General features: G+C 38.1%; 1 protein-coding gene across 1 annotated transcript in view; it reads left to right on the forward strand.

Moving 5' to 3' along the window:
- Window positions 1–25: 25 nt before the first annotated feature.
- AIDA (axin interactor, dorsalization associated) overlaps window positions 26–16,053 on the forward strand; it is a 28,855-nt gene continuing 12,827 nt past the window's right edge. Inside the window, exons 1-4 of the mRNA XM_066237744.1 lie at window positions 26–288; window positions 6,230–6,299; window positions 15,324–15,377; window positions 15,815–15,869. Coding sequence (XP_066093841.1) covers window positions 179–288; window positions 6,230–6,299; window positions 15,324–15,377; window positions 15,815–15,869 — 289 coding nt within the window. The 5' untranslated portion in view covers window positions 26–178. The remainder of the gene's footprint in view (window positions 289–6,229; window positions 6,300–15,323; window positions 15,378–15,814; window positions 15,870–16,053) is intronic.

Below are 16,053 nucleotides of genomic sequence, written 5' to 3' on the forward strand. Positions count from 1 at the left end.
GCCACCAAGTTTGGCTGTGGCGGCAAATGGGCTTGGGCGGCTCCTCGGCGGGTGGCGGCGGTGGCCGTCGCGGTTCCTGGTGTCCCTATTAATGTCGAGGTCCGGCCGGGAGAGGATGGCACCCTAGAGCCCGGCCTCGGCGGGGCAGGGGCGGGAGGGGACGGGGTGGAGCCCGGCCATGTCGGAGGTGACCCGGAGTCTGCTGCAGCGCTGGGGCGCCAGTTTTAGGAGAGGCGCCGACTTCGACTCCTGGGGCCAGCTGGTGGAGGCGATAGACGAGTATCAGATGTGAGTGACGAACGGCCGGCTCCGGTGGGCCGCCTCCCCCTCGTTTCTGTCGGCGTCTCTCACCCCCATCTCCTCAGCCAAAGCTCCCCAGGGTGGGGCCCCGCGGGCACCGGGGCTCCGAGCGCCCCGACCCCTGAGAGGCTGCAGGCGACCGCGACCCGCCCTCTGGGCTCCCCCGCCCTGTTTCCCCCTCCGCCTCCAGCGGGCCACTTCCATTCAACAGGTAGCCCTTCTTTCCCGGGGCGCCCGCCCCATCGGGGTTCCTACTTCGGTCCTTCCTCCGTCCCGCGGATTCCCCCGCTCTGGGTTGCCGCCTCTCGATTTCTCTTTTAGAAACTCCAGGGATGGCTGGAGTGCTCTGCGCCCACGTTCCAGGGATGAGTGACTCCGTGCACGGTGCCATCTCCTCCCATGTGTACGACAGGAGGGAACTAACTGGTGGCGATTGAGAGGAGGGGTGTGCCCCCGGGAAGCAACAAGGCCAGAGGTGCCTCACCAGCCAAAAGAAGGGTCCCCCCCCCCTCTCGCGCCCCTTCTCCACCCCTTTCTCTAGTGAGCCGTGTTTTCCCAATTCACCTCGGTTCTGTTTCGGTTTCTGGGACTGTTATTTGCTAGGCAGTGTGTCCCACCCACCCCCTTGCTCGCTTGCTTTGGGTGGAGTCCCCGCAGGATGTGAACAGAAGAGAGCAAAATGTGAATTAATAGACCACGCACGGGAGCCACCACTCCCTCCTTGGGCCCCACCTCCTTTTCCTGTGTACAATGTATAGCCGCTGGGTGCATGTGAGGACCAGTTTCTTTCATCAGCCCAAGTTCGATTTCTTTCCCTTTCTGACCCCCTCCCCCCAACAACAACAAAAAAACTTAAGGGATTTTATTTTTCAATTAAAAGACGAGATTGACATACGTATAAAACCTAGCTTAGATTCTTGCACATTTTCCTGGAAATAACTGCCTACTCAAATGCTATTGTTTCAAACTTGCCATTAATTCGTTAAAGCAAGTTATTGTTTGAGTCTTTACCGAATGTGAAACCATGTGTGATTAAAACCTTTTTTATCCCCTCTCAATGTCTTCTGGGCAGAAGACTTGATTGGTACTTGGAGTATCTAAAGTCTTTGTCCTTTCTGTACAATAGTTATTTGTTTTTATCTGGCCATTAAGATAGTTTAAATGTGTAGATATCTACTGACTTTGTCTTGCCTGGAGTTTTTCAAAAGGCCTGAAAACAACCCTGCTTGGGGCCATTGTGCAACAACTGTTATCATTTGACTTGCACTTTCGCTTGATATCACTCACTCTTGAAACTACTCAGTGAGAATATTATTTTCATTTTACAAAATGAGGAAATAGAAGCTCAAGTTAAGCAGATTACTTAGGGTTGCAAAACTATACCACTGAAATCTTGAGATTTTTGTTTTTTAATTTCAAATCCTGTTTGCACTACCACAGAGTTTTTAAGACACTATATTTAAGATGCACTGTGTATGTGAAGTGGACAGATTAGATTTCTTTCATTACCAAAGTACATGTCCTTCCAGACCATAGCCAGTTAGACAGTGAGCGCCTGTGTGTACTCATCTATGTCTTAACCAGAACTGCATACCCTGAAACATAAAGCTGCCTATCACTTGGGACGTGGTGGGACTTAGCAGCTGTTGGCATTTAATAGCTGACCTCACAATGGAAAGCGAAGAATACCATGTCCAATTGAAATTACAAAGGGAAACTGAGTATGCAAGCTGTTTAGCTAGAGCTGAGTAATCAGCACATACAAATCCATTGTTGGACCTCAATACTAACTTTTAAACTTCATGATTCAGAGACATTCTCGAATTTTAAAAACCACGAGTGTCAAATCTGAATGGAAACGTGTAACAATTGGCTCAAATTGTGTAAACACTCAGGCTACGTGTAAAATGAGGTGGATTTTAAAATTCATATATTCAAAAATGAAGGCGAAGTGTCTGTTTTTATTTGAATTATCTGGGAGGAAGGCTGCAGAAAAGGAGCATTTGGAGACTACTAAATGATGGGAAAATGGATTGATAGGGTCCAGTTACTGGCTGGATATTGAGAGTGAGAAGGAAGTGTCTAGGATAACTGGCATTTCTAATGGGGCAGGCAGCAATGTCTTTATGGTCATACAGCAGGAGTGAGTTTATGGGAGGGGGGCTTGGGGAAAGGAATAAATTTGTTTAGTATAATCATAACACAAGATACTGTAGCTTAAACAATTTCATCCCTCAGCGAATGAGAGCGAGGGATATAAAAGCCAGTAAGATTAGATTTCCACCATCAAAGCCCTGATTGTCTAATTGGAGGGTTTTAGAGTTAATTGAGTATTTCCATTACAGAAATATGAAAAGAATAAGGGCTACCACCTTGCTAGCTGTTTCCTGAAGATTCTGGTTTATGGCTTTTGTACTTTTTTTCTGGAACACTTTCCCCCCATTATCTCTTTGGGTCACTAAGTCACCTCCTTCAGATCTTTGTTCAAATATTATCTTCTCAATGAAACACTTTTTGGCAATGCTGTTTAAAATTACAAAGCTTACCCTGGCCAATTGGCTCAGTGGTAGAGCGACGGGCCGGGCGTGCAGGAGTTCCGGGTTCGGGTTCCATTCCCGGCCAGGGCACACAGGAGAAGCGCCCATCTGCTTCTCCACCCCTCCCCCTCTCCTTCCTCTCTGTCCTCTCTTCCCCTCCCACAGCCAAGGCTCCATGGCCTCTGCCTCAGGCGCTAGAATGGCCCTGGTTGCAACAGAGCAACGCCCCAGATGGGCAGAGCATTGGCCCCTGGTGGGCATGCCAGGTGGATCCCAGTCGGGGAGTCTGTCTGCTTGCCTGTTTCCAACTTCAGGAAAATACAAACAAAACAAAAAAAATACAAAACTTGCTGTTCATCCCCACCTTCTCTACTCAGTCTTGTACACCCTACCCCACCAATCCTGCCTAAGTTTTTCTGTAGTATTTGTCAGCATCTAAAATATGATATATTTTATATATTTGTTTGGTGTATTGTCTGGTTCCCTACTTGAAGGTAAGCTTTTTGAGGGCAGGGTATCAGAGGTATACTTAATATTCACAGTAGTTCTAGGCTATCATTAAGTAATTATTTAATTAGATATTATGTAATTATTGTATTCTGTTGAATGAATGGATTCAGTAGTATGCTGTGGGAACATTAAAGAGTTGATGCCAAAATGCTTGTTGAAGATTTAAACAAATGAAGGCAAAAATAAGATTCCTATCCGGAATAAACATGGTCATTTAAAAACAACTCCATTTAGCAGGCTACCTCTTTTCAGGAACCTGGGGACACATGACCCCTAACTTATGGCAGAGTGGTATGGAGCCTGTTCTCAGAATCAAATATTGCACAAGATCAGTCCTGATGTATTTAGCACATAGATGCTCAATAAATATTAAGTGAATGGTGAGTTTGAAGTCTCAATAATACCTGCTGTTCATCATCCTTGCTATGCCTGATAATAGTGTGTAGTCCACAGTTCTGGGCTGATCTGCAGACTATAACCAGTCTGCAACAAGATAACGGAATTGAGAATTACAATTTAGAAACCATATAGCAATTTGACATCTGCACAATAGCCTTTTTAAAAATTATTGAATGTATTAGGTTGACATTGGTTAACATAATTATACAGGTTTCAGGTGCCCAATTCTACAACACATCTCTGTAAACATATTGTATATTCACCACCCCCCCCAAGCCAAGTCTTCGTCCATCACCACTATACAATACTTATTGTATTTATAAAAGTATATGTCTGGAACAGGTTGGGGGAAAAGAATTAGTCCTTCATTACAGATAGTTTGAGAAGCACTGATTTCTGTGAAGGATTGCTATAAGTCAACTACTTGTTTATGTGCTTAAAGTATATTTAAAACTCCCCCTTGCAAATAATCTTGCTTTATCTGTAGCGTTGTAGGGTGAGTTTATTCTCTAGAGAAGAACATGTGATAGGTTTCTCACCTCTACTAATCGAATGGGTACTCTTTCCCCTGCTCATTTGATAGCCACAGTATGAGGATTTTCCCTCAGTGGACACAATCATGTCTTAATTATTTTTTTACTAGGTTTAAAAAAATTTTAATAACCTTATTGAAGTATAATTTATATACAAATTCATCCATTAACATATGCAATTGAATGAAGTTTCAGTAAATTTACTAAGTTGGGTAGCCATCACTGCAATAAAGTTTTAAGTCATTTCCATCACCCAGAAAAAATCCCTTGTGCCCATTTGTAGTCACTTCATATTCCCACTCAAGCCCTCGGCAACTGCTAGTCTCTATTGTATCTCTAATGATTTGTCTTTTCTGGACATTTCAGTTGAATCATATGATGATCTTTGTGGCTTTTACTTAACATCATGTTTTTGAGGTTCATCCATGTTGTAGCATGTATCACTACTTCATTCTTCTTTATGGTCCAATAATAGTCCATTGAATGGATATACTCCTTTTTGTTTACCTGTTCATCAGTGGATGGGCATTTTGGGTGTTTCCACTTAGGGGCTGTTATGCATAATGCTGATGCTATAAATATTCACGTACAGGTGTTTGTGTGAACATGTTTTTGGTTTCTTTGAGAATATATCTAGGTTATTGAAATTGCCGGGTTGTATGGTAGCTCTTTTAACTTTTTGAGGAATTGCCAAACTGATTTCCACAGTGACCCTACCATTTTACATTCCTACCGGCAGCATATGAAGGCTCCAATTTTTCTACATCCTTGCCTACATCTGTTATATATTTTTTTCTTTTTAAAAAGTATACCCAGGCCTGACCTGTGGTGGCGCAGTGGATAAAGCGTCGACCTGGAAATGCTGAGGTCGCCGGTTCAAAACCCTGGGCTTGCCTGGTCAAGGCACATATGGGAGTTGATGCTTCCAGCTCCTCCCCCCTGTCTCTCTCCTCTCTGTCTCTCTCTCTCTCCTGTCTAAAATGAATAAAAAAAAAAAAAAAAAGTATACCCATCCTAGTAGGTGTGACATCATATCTCATTATTTCCCTAATGACTAATGATAGGATATTCATGTGCTATTAGCCACCTTTATATCTTTGGAGAAATGTCTGTTCAAGCCCTTTGTCCATTTTTAAATTAGCTATTAAGAGTCAATAGCTAATTGGTTTTTATTGTGTCAGAAATCACTATGGATCCTTACTGTTGAGTTGTACTAGTACATAACACAGTTCCAATCCTTGAAAATTCACTCGAGGCCTAGCTGTATTTTTAATTTTGATGGTAATTGGGCAAACAATAATTTTCATGTCTGATTGGTGGAGTTTATTTTCCATGAAAAATGTTTCAAAGGTATAATTTGATTGATTTGAGTATTCACTTTGGCATGGCTGTAATTTGGACTAATCTTATCAACACATTAATTATAGACTGATAAAATGTCACTGATTGGTACTGTTGTTGGTGCTCACTAGAAATGTTTAGGCTGAACCTGAACAACTGCTTATTGGCTTGTTACAGAAGAAATTAATACCTCCTAAAGAAAGCTGAGTTAGTTTGAGATTCTTTCCAGCTCTAAAATTCTGTTTTTTACTGCCTAGAGCTGAAATTTGTTCCAGCGAAATAGTTTGAAAATATATCTTATTTTCATTGTCATTGTATAAAGAGTTTGATTCTAAAGGTAATGTAGATTTATACTTTGAACATAGTATTGTACTTCACTGTCTGTTTCTATTAGTTGAATTTATTGGGGTAACATTGGTTAATAAAATTATATAGGTTCCAGGTGTACCATTCTGCAATACATCATCTGTACATTGCACTGTGTGTTCACCATCCCAAGTCTCCTTCCTACTGCCTGTACTTTAAAACATTGAAATGGTTTCACCTTCTTGCACTGGAGATAGTTTGCTTTCCTTCAATTCTAAAGAATATATATTTCTCTTGTTACAGATTAGCAAGACATCTACAAAAAGAGGCCCAAGCTCAACACAACAATTCTGAATTCACAGAAGAACAAAAGGTACCATAAAATTATTGCCAGATATGTCAAATTCCAAATGAAAAGGGTTCTGTCTCTTGATTTGTTAAGCAGAAACAAACAACAAAAACTGTTATGCTTAAGTCTGAACAATGATCCTGATTATGTTTTGCTAAACATTAAATGATCATGTAGAGGAGAGATACCACATGATTTACCAGGAACTGAATTTCGCACTTCATGAATTTCTTTACTTGGCTGTTTAGACTTGAACTTCAGTGGTGATCATCCACAATTTGGTTGGGGGGGGAGGGTGTCCAGAGATTTATAAGTAATTATAGCTCACCTCAATTCTTATTTTTAACTCTGAACTTTAACTTCTTCTCTATCTCCTCTTAAAACAACTCCTCCTCCAAAAAAACCCCAAAACATTGAAAAAATTAGATCAAGAATTTGGCATAAGACTTTGTCAGCAAAATAAATGCATAAAATTGCAAAATGTTTCAATGGTGCTCTTTCTCCTTAAATGAAATTTTAATGTGTCAAGTTGATTCCTTGAACCGTTAGAGATAACAAGAAATGAAAATTACTTTAAAGAGGGAGAAGTGGGAAGAAACAATTCCCATTTTTTTCCTGGCTCAAAGTATCTAATGTAAAATCAAATTTTAATCTCATAAATAATGGGAAAAAATGTGTCATTCCCCCCCCCCCCCCATCTCTTAAGAAAACACACTGTGAAAACTATGGAAACTTAATTTGCTTTAATTTTTTTTTTTTTGCAAGGGGTGGTAGTGATTTTTTTTTTTTTGCAGACTTTTTAAATAAGTAAGCCAAAACAAATTTATTTTGGTCTGTAGGCTTGCATTCATTCAACTGTTATTCATAGGAGTTTGGAAGGAAATTTAATAAAACCCCAAAAACCCAAAGATTTGAGTTAGCTGTATTTCTTATACAATTGAATATATTTGCATTTTTAAAATATTTAGTACCTACATTGTCTAATGTACTTTCTTGTGTTGTTAAAGGAAACAGCACATTGCTACAATTTAAAAGTATATTTTTTTTCCTTAATAATTACTAAGACCCATGATAGATTTAGGGTATGTAGGAGTTAAGCCCCCGAAGATACTTACCGTATAGGAAATGATTTGTTTACTTAAGGAAAAGAACAAAGACTAGATGCTCTACCGCCTCTACGATGGTTTGTTCAATCTAAGAATTGATTAGGAAATGATCAGCTGGTATCACGGTATTAGGACTTAAAACACCTAAATTTTGAAAGAGAATCTCAAATATAGAAAAAAAAATGAAAAGTTTAGGGAATTTTTGAAAAGTTTAATGACCCTGCCCTGCATATTTTAATCACTTATTTGCCTTAAGTTACTTACATGTTTTGTCTCCAACATCTGTTGCTTAGGTATGAACCTATGAGCAGCATGACCTCAAATATAAAGTGATTGGACCTAAAACTTTGAATTTTTTTTTATTTTTATACAGAGACAGAGAGAGAGTCAGAGAGAGGGATAGATAGGGACAGACAGACAGGAATGGAGAAAGATGAGAAGCATCAATCATTAGTTTTTCATTGAGACACTTTAGTTGTTCATTGATTGCTTTCTCATATGTGCCTTCACCATGGGCCTTCAGCAGACCGAGTAACCCCTTGCTCTAGCCAGAGACCTTGGGTCCAAGCTGGTGAGCTTTGCTTAAGCCAGATGAGCCTGCACTCAAGCTAGTGACCTTGGGGTCTCGAACCTGGGTCCTCAGCATCCCAGTCTGACGCTCTACCCACTGTGCCACTGCCTGGTCAGGCAAACTGCGAATTTTTTAAAAATGCCATCAAGAAATGATCCTTAGTGTGTGATGAGGGGTAGTCAACCTTTTTATACCTACTGCCCACTTTTGTATCTCTGTTAGTAGTAAAATTTTCTAACCGCCCACTGGTTCCACAGTAATGGTGATTTATAAAGCAGGGAAGTAACTTTACTTTATAAAATTTATAAAGCAGAGTTACAGCAAGTTAAAGCATATAATAATAATAATTACTTACCAAATACTTTATGTCGGATTTTCACTAAGTTTGTCAGAATAAATCTTTATAAAACAACTTACTATAGTTAAATTTATCTTTTTATTTATACTTTGGATGCTCTGCTACCTCCCACCATGAATGCTGGAACGCCCACTAGTGGGCGGTAGGGACCAGGTTGACTACCACTGGTGTGTGATAATGATTACTAGACTAATGAGAAAAAAAATTAACTTTTTCTTAATTTTTTTAAACTTTCAAAAAAGTTTAAGAAGTTGGTGTCTGATAGTCCTGTTTATTTATTCCTTAACAATGGTTGTTCCTTAGTGGCCCGCTGTTCTCTTCTGGTAGTAACACAGACCCACAGGTCTTATACGTACTTTGCAAGGCCCAGGAGGCAGCACAGCCTAGAGCAGTGGTTCTCAAAGTGTGCGCCAGGGCGCCCTGGTGCACTCTAGATTTCCAGGTGCTCCCTATGGTATTCCAGAAAATATGTGCCTGTTGGGAACCAAAAAACCAACAGGGTTTTGGGAGTTTAGATTTTGGGGGACAGAGGTGTAGGGAATTGGCTGTAAGCTGACAATCTGCCCAACCTTCCACCTCACTTGCCTGATTAGGTTGCAAAAGGCTGTTAAGCTGTGGTGCTGGATTGTTTACACTACCCCCCATGTTCCCCGGAAAGACTGGAGGCAAGTTTCTTCTATCCTTTGTTTGATGTCAAGTTAAGATGATATTTATGGTGGGGGTTTTCTGCACTCAACACAGTTAAGAGTAAAAAGAGAGGAATTCTTCAATGTATTCATGAGGAAATGAGAGTTTGCCTTTCAAATATATGCCCAAACATTGAAGAAATCGATAGGACACATCAGGCTCATGTTTCTCATAAACACAAGAATGAAAAAACTTAACACATTCACGCTGGGACCTGCCGAATTTACTAAATCTTACTAAGAATGTATCTATATATATAAGAAGATAACTTTTTTGTTGTTTTTTTATTTTTTAACCCCTCTTTTTTACAAATTCTAAAAAGCGTAACTCAAAAAATGTAACATAATGTTTTTTAATGTCAGAATAAATTTACTTTTGTAATATTTATTTCCTTTAATTACCATAAAAGCATGCTTGGACTTCATATTTTTTTCTTTACTATTTGACTTAATTATTATATTTCTCAGAAATTTGTATATAGTGTGTCTACAATTATTTGTAAGATTTTAGATGCACCCCAACTTTAAAAAGCTTGAGAACCACTGACCTAGAGGTAAAGGCATGAAATCTAGAGTTAGATGACTTTGTCTTAAATACTAGCTCTGTCTCTGGGCCTTAATTTCCCTGGGTATGAAATGAAGGCTTAAAAATAAGAAAAGAAAAAACAAACAGAAAGGAACAGACTGACAGCTGTCAGAGGGGAGTCGGGAGGGGGCTGGATGAAAAAGGTAAAGGGATTAAGCAAAAAATTAAATAAAAACCCTTATAGACAGACAATAGCATGCTGATTACCAGAGAGAAGGGGAGTGGGGAGACCTGAGAGAGTAAACGGGGGTGGGGGTGGTATTGATTCTGTAAGGAGATTTGACTTAGAGTGGTGAACACACAGTACAGCATACAGAGGATGTAGTCTAGCACTGTACCCTGAAACCTATGTAAGTTTATGAACCAGTGTCACCCCAATAAATTAAAAAAATTTTTTTAATTAAAAAAAAAAGGAAATGAAGTTTTAGATAACCCTAAATGATTGTAAAACCCCTAAATCCTCTAGGGACCTTTATCTTTGGAAATGCGGTTCTTCCTCCTTTTCCTGGACGCATGATTTCTAAGGTATTTATAATACAGTACCTGCCTAGGAGGCATTTGTGGCTGCCAGTTATGCCTACAGAGAGAGCTTAGGTCTGCCTGCCCATTCCTTGGGCTTGGAGGGAACCCCCCAATCCACTCTGTACTGCATTATTAATATATGGCAAGTTGTATGCATTACAAATTCAAATTTCTTCGTAAATACAGCTGAAAAGTTCACAACAGGTCAAAAAACTCTTAATGGCATATAGGCCTCATGTGAATGTCACATAAGCAAGAAGTTGCTAACTGGTTAGAAAAGAAGGATTTCCCAGATGTGATCTAGAGAACTTGGCTCTGAAAAATTAATAGATGTTACCGTACTTGAACAGAGTTTGTGATTTGTCAGGGCTTTTAATATGCTAATGTACGTGCTGAATTTTCTCTCTTTTTTAACATTATTATTTTATTATGTTGAATTCTTAAAGAGTTCAGGTAATGGAGTATTTCTTAAGTTTGTTTGCTTTTTTTTTTTTTAGAACAACTCTTCATGTTACTGAGGTGTTTTTTGTTTGTTTTTTGTTTGTTTTATTCATTTTAGAGAGGAGAGGGAGAGACAGAGAGAGGGGAGAGACAGAGAGAGAGAAGGGGGGAAGGAGCTGGAAGCATCAACTCCCATATGTGCCTTAACCAGGCAAGCCCAGGGTTTTGAACTGGCGACCTCAGCATTTCCAGGTCGAAGTTTGTTTGCTTTTGAAAGTACACCTCCTCCTTTTTCTGAACACTTCATTGGATTTAGTTATGGGAAATTTTGAAACCAGCTGTTAGGTCTGCAAAATTAATTGAACACTAGACCTAGCACATAAGCCAAAGTAAGAGAAACTAGATTGTGTTTTCCTCAAAAGAGGAAAATGGAAAATGTTCCTTAAGTTATTCTAAGCAAAATTGTTCTCTGGTTTTTTTCTCTTTTGAATTATATATTTTCATGCTTTTACTGTTTTTGTAGTGGTGGGAAATTTGAGAATTATGGCAATTATTTAGTAATTTGGGCTTTAAAAGAATGATTTTAAAAAACCAACCATATTTCTAAAATACTTTCTATATGAAGCTTTTTGCTGTTTAGCTCACAGTAAGCTTTCAAAAATATTTGATGAATAGATGCTTTGTTATTAACCGTAGGTTATTGATACTTATTGATATATGATTAGTATTGTAAGATAAGAGAAATCCTAATTTTTGAGAGAATAACATACATTTTCACAATATTTATATTAATTCTAAAGGACTCTAAAGCAGAACTAGTGATCTCTCTAAACTTTACTAATTGGTGATTTACAAATATTCATAGGGGTTTTCTACTCATAATATTCTCAAAAATTTCTGGTGGGAAGTAAGAAACTATGATTCTTACTTGATCCTCTCTCATGATTAGTTGACTTGGTTTTCAATTCTCAGTAGTTTTGTCATAATAACAACTGGGTTTAGTAGCCAGAGAACAGCTGCCAAAAGCTTTCGTTCCATTAAATTCCTTCCTTTGGTGTAGACTTCCTCATGTAAGTTTCTGGGCAGAATAGAACATGATGTCTCATGATGCTCAGAAAATCTTTCCCTGTTTTGAGTCAAAATTGGTGGTAATGAGAACTCCAGCACTATATGCTTGTTTTATATAGTATTTTATAGGTCTCCCCTTTCTACTGCCCCTCCCTGTCTTCCTCTCTTCCCTGCGTCCCCCCAGCTAGAGAGTTGATGACTGACTGTTTGAGTCTAAAAAATTAAGTCTGGATTGAATCTATACTACTTCAACTGTATATATTTCTAAAACCTATTTAATTTGAATGTGTTTTAGGAAAATTAATTTAGCTCTTTAATTGTCTAATTTTTATTTTATTTTTTCCTTCAACTGCTCTTTTTGAATCAAGTGATAAAATATTAAAATGGACAATATTTTGAAAATGGAAACCTTTTCCATTTCTATACCATATGAAGTGTGAGCAATTCATTTAAAGGAAGTGCTGATAATTTATTTCTAAATTTAAACTTCACTTATCTTCAGTGCTTGGTCCTAATGTACATTAGTGAATAGGCAGTGCTTACACTTGGACACAAGTGACCTTGTGCTTCTCAATCATTTTTGTGATGATGTTTCTAAGAGAGGGGAGACAGTTACAGGAGCAAGCACTTGATTTTGACATTAGTAAATGCTACATGTTTTAAAAGTCATTGCTACATTGGAAAATGATAGCGTTTCACTCCTTTTTTAATTCTGATGTTGGGTGTGGTCCCTTAAAATAGTTATGAATAATGCTTGCTGGTATTTTGTTTAGTAGATTGCATCTAAAAAGTTGCTTCTGCTTAAGTTGAAGAAGCGTTTGATTTTAAAATGGGTTATTAGTGGACTCATGGTTATTAAACTACATTTTACCTTAAAAGTCAAAAGCATCAAATTAAATGGATTTTATAGTAAAGAAGGAAAAGGAGTTAACTAATATTTTAAAAAACTTACTCATTGGTCTATGTCACTTAATACAGACAAAATCCTTGTTAAAAGACCATTTGTGAAAGAACATAGTAATAAGATAAATGGATAGCTTTGTTAATATTGCTTTTGTATAGAAAGAATTGATGTCTAGGACAAGTTACTTAACCTCTTTCTTCAGTTTCACATCTATAAAATGATTGCATCTAACTGATAGAATTATAGTGACGATTAAGTGAATTAATGTTTGCAAATCTCTTAGGAGAGCCTGTCACTTAGTAAGTACTCTATAGTTGTTAGCCATTAGTATTACTGTATTATTATTTTTATGTTTAAAATTATTTATTAGTTTTGTGGGAATTGAGTGGTATATTTGAATAATGAGGATTTAGGGATTAGTATATTTTATGTAGAAGAGACTTCCTGATTCTTATGCAACAGCTATTGGGAGTGTAAATAAATCTGAGTATCTTGAATTATTTTGCACTTACTATATTTATTCCCTTTTTTTTTTTTTTTTTGTATTTTTTCGAAGCTGGAAACGGGGAGGCAGTCAGACAGACTCCCGCATGCGCCCGGCCGGGATCCACCCAGCGTGCCCACCAGGGGGCGATGCTCTGCCCATCTAGGACGTTGCTCTGCTGCAACCAGAGCCATTTTAGTGCCTAAGGCAAAGGCCATGGAGCCATCCTCAGCACCCAGGCCAACTTTGCTCCAGTGGAGCCTGGGCTGCAGGAGGGGAAGTGAGAGACAGAGAGGAAGGAGAGGGGGAGGGGTGGAGAAGGAGATGGGCGCTTCTCCTGTGTGCCCTGGCCGGGAATCGAACCCGGAACTCCTGCACGCCCGGCTGTCGCTCTACCACTGAGCCAACCGGCCAGGGCCTGCACTTACTATATTTAAATGAAATTTTTAAATGTAAATTTTCAGAATAAAATTGAGTGTTTTATATACTCTTAATTGGGATTAAAAGGAACTTTCAGACTGTGGAGGTAAATATTGTTACTTGTGCCTGAACCAAGTCTCATGTCTTGCTCAGTAGTAGTTCATGTTGTGAGCTGCTGTATCAGCTTTTTATTGTCTATATAATTGCAGTAATGCCCACCAGCCTAAGGACAGGGGGCCAGGATTTTACTTGTTACTCCTTTTGCTCTTCATTTATCTTGCAAAGAAAATTGACAAGAGAAAACCACCTAATCCAACTTACTGGCTCATATCTATACATTTAGAACAACACGTATTTTGTCTTCATTATATTTCATTGTAAAGGCACTGGAAATACTGTACACGGTACTTCCTTTTATGATCTGGATTGAGTCCCAATGAAAACTTCAGAGGTGTCTTTTTTGGAAGGATTTGAAAGTCTTGATTGGCCTAATTCCGCTGCCTGTGTTTACAGACATTTCTTCTGTGGGTCTCCTCCCTTTCATATTCACCCTAGTCAATCATGTTCTTGTTCATTACCTTTTACCTGGTCAGTTGAAATAACCTGACTGATCTTACCTTTAGTCTTTTACTTTTTCTACTTCAACCTATGGATACTATTGTCACAACAATCTTCTTAAAGGGCAGATATGATAGTCATTCTGTGGTCAAAAACCTTCTGTTTAATTTACTGTTAAAGCAGGAACAGGGTCCTCAGCTAGTCATTGAAGGTTCCCTTCAGAACGACCCTTGTCCCCATCACACACACACTTCATATTTCAAACCTGTTTTTAGTTTGGGACAACTGAATCATGACAAACAATTAAACATTTTCGTTTTAAAAATTTGTCCAGTCATTGGAGCTGGATTACTGAAACATGGTCTTGTCCTGTTTCTTCAATATTAAATGGCTTACTTTGCCAAATCTTAGAAAATCATATGTCTCTTTTTTGTGTTACAGTGTCTCTGGACATATCTTATCTTACATGATAGAACTGAGCTTATTAAAGGCAAGAACTATTCCTACTCACTTATATACATTTTATAGCTCGTATTATATAAAAAATCTGACTGTAAAATTGGCCACCATTCATCACAAACATTAATTTTGCTTAGTATTGCCTGTGTATTTAAATAAGTCAGGATTGGATTTAGTCAAAATTAAATTACACCATTCTGCTCAATTTCAAGGTATCTTTGCTTTTAAATCTTTTAGTGAATTTCAGGCTTTATGGAGAAGATGAGAAGGCAGAGCTGGGGAAGGAAGATATCAGAAATTGTTCTAATTGTCCTTTAAGTCAGTGGTCCCCAAACCCCGGGCCGCGGACCGGTAGTGGTCCGTGGGCCATTTGGTACCAGTCCACAGAGAAAGAATAAATAACTTACATTATTTCCATTTTATTTATATTTAAGTCTGAACGATGTTTTATTTTTAAAAAATGACCAGATTCCCTCTGTTACATCCGTCTGAGACTCACTCTTGAGGCTTGTCTCGGTCACGTGATACATTTATCCGTCCCACCCTAAAGACCGGTCCGTGAAAATATTTTCTGACATTAAACCGGTCCGGGGCCCAAAAAAGGTTGGGGACCACTGCTTTAAGTCATATCTTAATGCTGTCGTCAAAGTAAACTTGATTTAAAATCAGTTGTGGCAGGTTAAGTCGGGAGAAAATACATAGTTCCCTTCTCTCTTCTCCCAGCCTTTTGCTTCCTTTTCATTTTAAAATCTGCAGGATACTAAAAAAAATAAAATTTAACTTATTTTTAAAAAGTATACCTTCTTTATCAATAAAAATTAACTTGATTTTGACAACTACCAGTTGTTTATGTTTGGCATTTATAGCTTTTTCTTTTCCCTGCAGAAAACCATAGGCAAAATTGCAACATGTTTGGAATTACGAAGTGCAGCTTTACAGGTAAACTGATTTTTTCCTCTCTTTCTGATGTAAGGAAACCACCAGCTGTTAGGTGTGCAGAATTAAGGAAAAGGAATTGTTATGAACTACTCTGATAAAACATTAGTCATGCCTGCTAAAAGCAGTATTATCTCAAAGTTCTACAACAATAGGAATTCATGCATTAAGCTGATTAAAAGATTTTGTTTATATTTTATAAACTAGAAATAAAAGTTATAACTTAAAATTTTTTTTTCTGTCATTGGTATTCTTAATGTTCCCAAAATACAACAAACAAAAATCAGTTTCGAATTTTTCATTTTCTACTTCAAAAGCAAGAAAAAAAACTCATTTATTTTGGCTACTTTGTGACTACATATTTAGTTGCTACTTAAACAACGTAGATTGTAGCTAAAGCTTTATAATAAAAAGATGTAATATGCATATTTTAAATTCAGTCCACACAGTCCCAAGATGAATTTAAACTGGAGGACCTTAAGAAGCTAGAACCAAGTAAGTTTTATTTTTAATTTTACTGTTACTCCTTTCAAAAAATATTTATTAACGATATTAAGGTTATTTAGCATTAATGCTTATTTGTATTATTTCTGTTAATACCTAGTCCTTTGTGATATTTTATGCTTTTATAATTCCTATAATATTTACAGTAAATTTTATTTGGTTTACCTTCATTTAG

The sequence above is a fragment of the Saccopteryx bilineata genome, chromosome 1 (assembly GCF_036850765.1).
Source record: "Saccopteryx bilineata isolate mSacBil1 chromosome 1, mSacBil1_pri_phased_curated, whole genome shotgun sequence".
Lineage (NCBI taxonomy): Eukaryota > Metazoa > Chordata > Mammalia > Chiroptera > Emballonuridae > Saccopteryx > Saccopteryx bilineata.